Source organism: Semicossyphus pulcher, unplaced genomic scaffold (genome assembly GCF_022749685.1).
Source record: "Semicossyphus pulcher isolate SPU_LCO1_2020_fin unplaced genomic scaffold, fSemPul1.0.p SCAF_12, whole genome shotgun sequence".
Classification (NCBI taxonomy): Eukaryota; Metazoa; Chordata; class Actinopteri; order Labriformes; family Labridae; genus Semicossyphus; species Semicossyphus pulcher.
Genome location: NW_027211626.1, coordinates 6,989,622 through 6,997,176, shown reverse-complemented (window position 1 = coordinate 6,997,176; position 7,555 = coordinate 6,989,622). Strand labels below are relative to the sequence as shown.

At 43.4% G+C, this 7,555-nt stretch overlaps 1 protein-coding gene across 4 annotated transcripts in view; it reads right to left on the bottom strand.

Moving 5' to 3' along the window:
* Positions 1-2,806: 2,806 nt before the first annotated feature.
* slit1a (slit homolog 1a (Drosophila)) overlaps positions 2,807-7,555 on the bottom strand; it is a 110,217-nt gene continuing 105,468 nt past the window's right edge. For all 4 annotated transcript variants that reach the window (XM_069658164.1, XM_069658166.1, XM_069658165.1 and 1 more), the window contains 3 exons: positions 6,573-6,861; positions 6,199-6,410; positions 2,807-6,109 (listed from right to left, as the gene is read on the bottom strand). In XM_069658164.1, coding sequence (XP_069514265.1) covers positions 5,871-6,109; positions 6,199-6,410; positions 6,573-6,861 — 740 coding nt within the window. In that variant the 3' untranslated portion in view covers positions 2,807-5,870. The remainder of the gene's footprint in view (positions 6,110-6,198; positions 6,411-6,572; positions 6,862-7,555) is intronic.

Here is a 7,555-nt window from a genome sequence, read left to right as displayed (position 1 = left end):
CGCATTGAGGATGCATCCAAAGTTGGTCTTGGACGTGTGGCCACATTCTTTTATAAGTGTGTTTGCAAATGTGACCTGGGCTACACTGAAAGTCTGTCAAAAATATATCAAGATCTGCACACCTGGAAGTTTTTTGAGCTTCCTGGTGTGCGGATGTTGATATATATTTTTTTTAATAATTGATTGTTTTTGGATCCAGCACCCACTAAGGCAGGGGTGGCCAACCCTGCTCCTGGAGAGCTACCTTCCTGCATGGTTTACGTTTCTCTGCACTCTAACACACCTGATTTGAATGATCTGCTCGTTATCAACCAACTGAAGCTTCTCAGGGGATTGGTAATGAGCAAAACATTCGAATCAGGTGTGTTAGAGTTCAGAGAAACCTAAAACATGCAGGAAGGTAGCTCTCCAGGAGCAGGGTTGGCCACCCTTGCACTACGGGATGTGCATGTCTGTATTTGAGTTTCTACATTGAAAGTTTGCCAACTCTACATCTCCAAGCCAATAATTATTTTGAGTAACAGACCCTTCCATGCGGTGAAGTGATCAGTGAAGACACGTGGATATGCTTTCTAATGCCAGGTGCAAACAGATATACTCAGGGCTGGCCAGTTGTGATCAGATCACCCAGAACGCATGTTAATACCAGGTGTAAACAGGCTCGTAGGCTCATGTTTGAGGATCTATTTAGCACCATATTTAAAGCATACTGCTCCCTGATACTGACATTTACAGTCATGAGAACTGGGCAGTTGAAGCATCCGCTTCCCTTGTGGACTGTGCCTTCATGTCAAGTCTGCCAGATTTGTGAAATGCCGTATTGTAGCCAATGAAGGTATTCCACATGGCGGGGACCTGCCCTGACCTGCCATACGGCTCACAAGCAAGAGACCTGAGCACCACAGGAAGCTCCCACTGTGGGACAGATTGGGAAACAGTTGGCCTTCTCAGTCACCTCAGTTCCTGCACAAATCAGCGGTTGAACGAATGACTTCTCACCAAAACCGATGTTGCAAAAGGAAGTTGGTAATTCATTCACCTTTTTTTGTGAAATGCAAAAATTCTGTGTCCAACTGAAGCTGAAAAGAGAACACCTTCTTTTGTAAAGATGAATGGGTCCCACACATAGGGCAGTTAAACTAAGGCTACCATACTGGATACCAGGGATGCTCCAGTTTCAAAGACATCACTGAGCGTCCTGTTTAGACAATTACATTCGTTATTTACAGTCACCAAGCGGTTAAAAAAAACCAATCGACTCTACTGAGGTGATGAGTTTTCAACCTTCTTTTCTTGATCCACAGAAACTCTCTCCACAGAGTGCTCCTATGGTGAGTACACTTTTCCCCTTTACCTATATCACAAGGCTACTCTCAGAGGCACAAGGGTTTACAAGGTCTCACTCTGAGCACGCTCCGGACCGCATCAGATGATATTAAGACGATTGGGTGATGTAAACAGGAAGGATGTTTTCTCACAGTCAATAAGCTCTTTAATACATCTTGAACCTTTTATTTTTTCTTTTATCCCGTAATTGGACACACTTTCCCTTATCAGTCAGGACACAGGTAAACTCCTCTATTTTGTCCAAATTTCATTCTCGACCTTTGACACAACGGCTGCAATGTCAATTCACCATATTGACATGGCGGCCATGTTCTTCTGAACTTGCGGTGGGAAGATAACACGACATTATCATGTCACTGCTGTATTCCAGTTTGTAAATCGTATAAACCTTTTGTTACACTCTCATTTTTTGACCCCTTCCCTGCTTGATCAGAGATTAAAACGATCATGGATAAATCTAAATTCAAACAAATGTAATAACCCATTAGCTACTTTCTCACAACAGCTAAGTTAATGTTAGAATTTACCTGTTTCCTTGCTAACTATTTTTTGATCCTGTTACACCATAGGATGATACAGGTGTAAACTCCTAGCTAACATTACCCTTAGCAACCGCAGGGCAGTGCATTAGCTTGCTAACTTAGTAGGCCATGCTAACAAGTAACCTTGCCAATAAGCTAAATGAAAGGTGTTCATTTGTAGCTAACATTACAGTTTGCCTTGGAATTTATGCCTTTATTATTGTATTGTTTAAGTGGTTGAACGCTAACGTTAGCTGTTCAAGTATGTATGTTCAAGTAACCGCAGCTGAAGGGTCATATGAGTCATTGGACCCTGAAATATGGTCGATGTCCCTCCAGATTTTCACAATGAATTGTCTTTCCAGTTGCTAATTAAAGTTGTGAATTTAGTAAAGATTTGTTAGATAAAGTTGTAATCTCGAAGATCTCAGTTTCGTTCTCTTTGGCTGCACCTATGGTGATAAACGATATCCAGACAGGGTTGCATGTGTGACGCTCCAGTTGATAGTCGCTTTCCTTTTTAGACTGTTTGCTTCATCTGAGCGTCGAATTTGTTTCCTATCCTTTGGATTTTCACTTATTTTTGAAGTTGTATCTGTAGTCATCGATCTTTTCTTTGTTTGTTCAGCCATAGTAGATTACTGTTTACTCGCAACACTTGCAGAGAGCGGAGAAGCAGGCGCTTAGCTCCGCCTACCCTCTCTGGCAGACCAACCACTGCTGGCTGATGGAAAACGCATCACTAACTGGGTGCCGCTTGTTAGTGGGCACACCCAGTCTGTAATACTGCAAATGCAAAGGCCATAGGCTCAGTCACCATTGTGTGACCTCATTCGGCGATATAGTGACGTAACAGACATTTATTTACATGAAAATCTGCAGGATTATTACTTTAAGTTTTGTCTAACAAAAAAGTAAAAGAAATCACCGACACGTGGTTAAAAGCACACACATTTAAGTTTAATTAATGAAAAAGAGTGGAGGTTTGGTAAACATTTTGTCGGTGGCACTACATACATTCAGCATTATTGGGAGTTTTTCAGTTTAATCCCACCATCAATCCTGTAACAAAAAGACGGACAGACAGAACCCAACCAGGGATATTCTTAAGTTTTTGCACCAGTTCAATACAACAGAGACATTGTGTTGCTTACAATAACATATTTATGTATATAGTTCATAGGATGAAAAATCTGTGTTTCTAGTCATGTGACCAGACAACTGAATTACATCTCAATATAGCACAAGCACCACTAAGATGTCTACCAGGAAGTTGAATGCACCGGTCCAGTACAGATCAGTGCAGAGGAAGGAAAGGAGACATGGAAAGAAAGCCACATTCGACTACATATGCACCTTTAGGAGGCACAAAGCCTAAGAGTTACAGTGACTGTTCATCAGTATCCTTAACGAGATCTTCTTTTAATGCTATTGTACACCACTGGATCACATCAACAGCATGTAAAACAAAGTCAACATGGGTAGCAATATGAGTAGGAGCTTTGTGTGCATTGTAACGAGCTGAGCTCTGGGTCTGCAGCCTTGCACACTATAAAGAGACTTTCAACATTAAGACCAGCAAAATGGATTAACACAATCCCAGTCTGCAGGGAGAGCGATGCCGTAAGCCATCCTGATGGACTGTCACTTATTGAACAGTATGTGATTTCTATATCTTACATTGGAAACTAAATAACAGCTAAAAGTTACCACTTCATGAATAAGCATAGGTCATATTTATCTATACACATTTATACATTCAGGTATGACTGTTGTGTTCACTGTAATTGGCACCATTTCTTCTTTTTTTGTGTGGATAGCCAGTAACAACTGACAGACGTTGAAATGTCCGGACCGTCCTCATACATCACCTGTCACTAGCAGGCATGTTTTTGCTACACACCTACTCAAACAGCTGTAGGATGATTTACTTTATGACCATTGTCCAAGGAAGCAACTTCATCCTTTTTTTCTTCTGGCTTGACAAGCAGCTTATGATCAGTTGAGCTTGACTACTTTAACTCTGTCGAACGAAAAAAAACACACCTCCGCTTTTCAAAATTAAAATGACGGAGATACAACCCAGCACGTCAACGAAACGAGCATGAAAACAATCTTAAGTGTGGTATGGTAATTACAAGGTAAATTTGAGGGGGGACGTCCTTTAACCCCAGCTCTGACCTCTCCGGCCCCCCCTCCCCCGCAGCAAATGAGGAATGTCTGAGCCAGAGAGGAAGGAAAACACTGTCGTAACTCGCTATTAAGTGATGTTACAAATACCTTACAGATTTTTATGTTATTTTTATTTATTATTTTACCTTTTTTCATCTTTTTGAAATTTTTGAAAATAGTTGAAAGTCAGCGACATTTATGCCTTTGACTCTCTACAGGAAAACGCCTTAAGATAAAATAAATAAAAACAAGCACAGACTCTCATGAATTAGATGTAATATTCACATGGAAGACAACATATACAATATTAAACATAATTCTAGACCAATACTGCCTTCTATACAACAAGGCCAACCAGCTGCTGTATTTTTGGCCAATTTTACGTAATTAATTACCTTGTTGGCGCAAATGAGATCAACAAATAAAAACACCTAAGGAACCAACTGAATGCCTTTCCACCGGTCCCAAAGCTTCCAGAAACAGACTTACTCTTTAACATAGAAAAATACTATACCAAAATGAAATACAAATATATATATATTAGAATCTGTTAGGCATTTCTATATAAAGGGTTGTTGGGGAAGGTTGGGGGGCGGCTAAAGGAGTTAGGTTACACCATGAGACAAAATATAACAAAATATAACAAAAATAAAAAATCAATATGAGAAATTAGACGGAACAAAACAAAAACCAGAAGATGATTCTGCAACCTTTTTGTTTTGTAATAACATTTATAATGATATTAAGAAGCACGACATATTTGTTGGCAAACTCTTCTCCACACATGCAACAGTTTGCACAAGTTTAATACTGCAGGCATCAAGAGGAGCAGGGCTGAACGGCCTCCTGCTCAAAGGGGGCGGGGTTATCCAAATTATCCTAACCCTGAGGCAATGTATGCTGGGGGAATTAGAACCACTGGGCACCTCCAGCGCCAGGTCGGTTTGCTGTAAATGTATGTATACCATGCATGTGTGATGATGTACTTCAGGGAGGTGTATGACTGTCCTTTTCAGTGCTGCTAGTCAGTGCAGTCTCTATGTTACCTCACAGCAAACAACTGTGACACCAGACCGCCTGGCCTCCAAGCCACGACGTCCGCACTGCATTATGTGCCACTCCAACCCTACCTTCTCCTTTTTGTTCACTTCTACATGTGCATGTGTGGATGGATGACTGTATCCCGGCAGAGAAATTTGCTACACCAACTTAAACTCAACCCAAACCACATCGAGCCCAGTCCAGGTAACCCAGCCAAGCTCAACTCAAGATAGCTTTGCCAAGTCAAACGGTCCAGCTCTCCTCTCGTCCCCTCTGTTCCTCTCGTCTTGTCTTTCGCTGCCTCTCTTCTGTCGTTCTCAGCCCGGCTGGACCCCGCTGTCCTCCCTGCCTCCACGAAGTAAAGATGGTAGATGGTGGCTCGGCCGTCAGATGGATGGGGAATTCACACTGGGAGTAATTTGGGTTGGAGGGATGCTTCACTCTGAATGCAACGCCTTTGAAATCTCTGGACCCCTTGAAACAATGTTGCAGATACAATGGTTGTGTTGCCGTTGTTGTCACTTCTACATTGTTGCGCATGATGTTGGTTTCTCTGTGTTACTGTAGGTCACACACCCTCGGAAGGGGAGGAAATGTCCTATTTTACAAACATTGTTGTCCATAATATATAGATAGAGGTTTTATATATATTCTTTATACTCTCTTTCTCTCTTTCTTTCCCTCCCTCACTTTCCTCCAGTCCTCTCTCTTCCTTCTATCCTTCCTTTCTTTCTTCTTTCTTTCTATCTTCTGCTCGGCAGCAGCGACAGGAGATGGGAGCAAGCGGCGCTACATGCAGCCCACGCAGCCGCACTTGATGGTCTTTTCCACTTCCTCGCTAAAGGAAGTCCCATCGCTGCATTCGAAGGTGTATTTCCGGCGCTTCATCCGCTGGCTGGCGCAGCAGGCCCCCGAGTCGCACACTCCGGTGCACTCCACCCAGGAGACCGTGCGTGTCGTCTGGCAGATGGCGTAGCCTCGCTGTACCTGGTAGAAGTCTCGCACGGGCTCCCCTCGACACTCAGACTCTGGGAAGCAGGAGAAACACCCACAGATATAAGTATCCTAACAGAATAGTATCACCTTCTTAAAGTGTTTTATTCTCTTAAAGAATCACCTGCATCACAAAGTTCCCCAGTGTAGCCACTTTCACAGTGACAGTAAGCATCTCCTGTGTCTGAGATCTGGCAGCGGCCATGTTTGCAGTTCAGGCGGCGGCAGGGGTTGAACAGCTCCCCCTGTTGGTTACACAGGGCACCGCGGTAACCCTCCACACACTCGCAGCGGTACGACTCAGGGTCCAGTGGGATGCACTTTCCATGGACACACCTAGTGAGACAAAATCACCTTGATTAGATTCCCTGTTCAATAAATAAATCAATGACGTTAATGTTTCAGGAGCAGCGTCATGGATTTGAATACATTTAGTCAAGTACTATACTTGATAACCAATTTGTGTTTCTTTCCATTCTATCCCATTTGCTGACATACTTGCTGCCCTGGCAGGGGTTGGAAGCAGGCTGGTCACAGTGCGGCCCGCTCCAGCCTGGCTGGCAGTGGCACACAGGTCCCTGGGCCCCATCAGGCTGGCAGATGCCATGCACACAGTAGATCTTCTTGCAGGGCTCGCAGCCCGGTACCACGCCGGGCTTCATCTGCGTCTTGGTGAAGTCCTGGAGCTCGTTGTTGATGTAAAGGTTCTGGATGCAACCGTGGAAACTGGAACCGTTCTGGATCTGCCAGAGACGGAAAGCACCTGAGTGTACGTCCACCGGCATACCTGGAGGAGGAGAGAGAGAATGTTTTAGGGGTGTGAAGACCTGCAGAACGGAGCACAAACAGACAGCTAACACAGGGCTGGTATGAAGGTAATGGAGGAAGGGATTTTCAAACATGTGCGTCCCAAAAGGGAATATAAAATTATGAATCCAATTGTTGTATTTTGCGTCTGCATCATAAGACACATCATGTTGAAAGAGAGGAAGGCAAAGAGGAATGGAAAAAAGTCCATGTGGTAGTATGACTGGAGACAACGCAGCACAACACAACACATGACGGTACTGAAACACACTGTACACATATTCAGCCACTCCTGAGTAACGGTCCACCCTGAAACTGGGACCGCATGTTAGAGCGGCTTTCTTTTGTCAATAATCAACTGAATTTTGAGTTTGAAAATGTCAAGAGTGGCTAAATAACTCACTACATTTAAAAACGATCCTATTCTCTGGAAGTAAATCCATGCAGATACAAAACAAAGCTGAAGTAAAGACTGTGTCTGGTAGTTCTTACGGTAATCACTAGAGGGCGTACTTTACCCGCTGTGAAAAATGAGCCGTTAACACTTTAACTATTGGGTTTTAAATTTGTCTGTTTCATGTCACTATAAGGTGTGGCCCCTAGCAAACACAGTCATGACTGAAGGAGGGGATGGTGTGGGTGGAGGAAAGGGTCTGGTGCTGGGTAGGATGGGG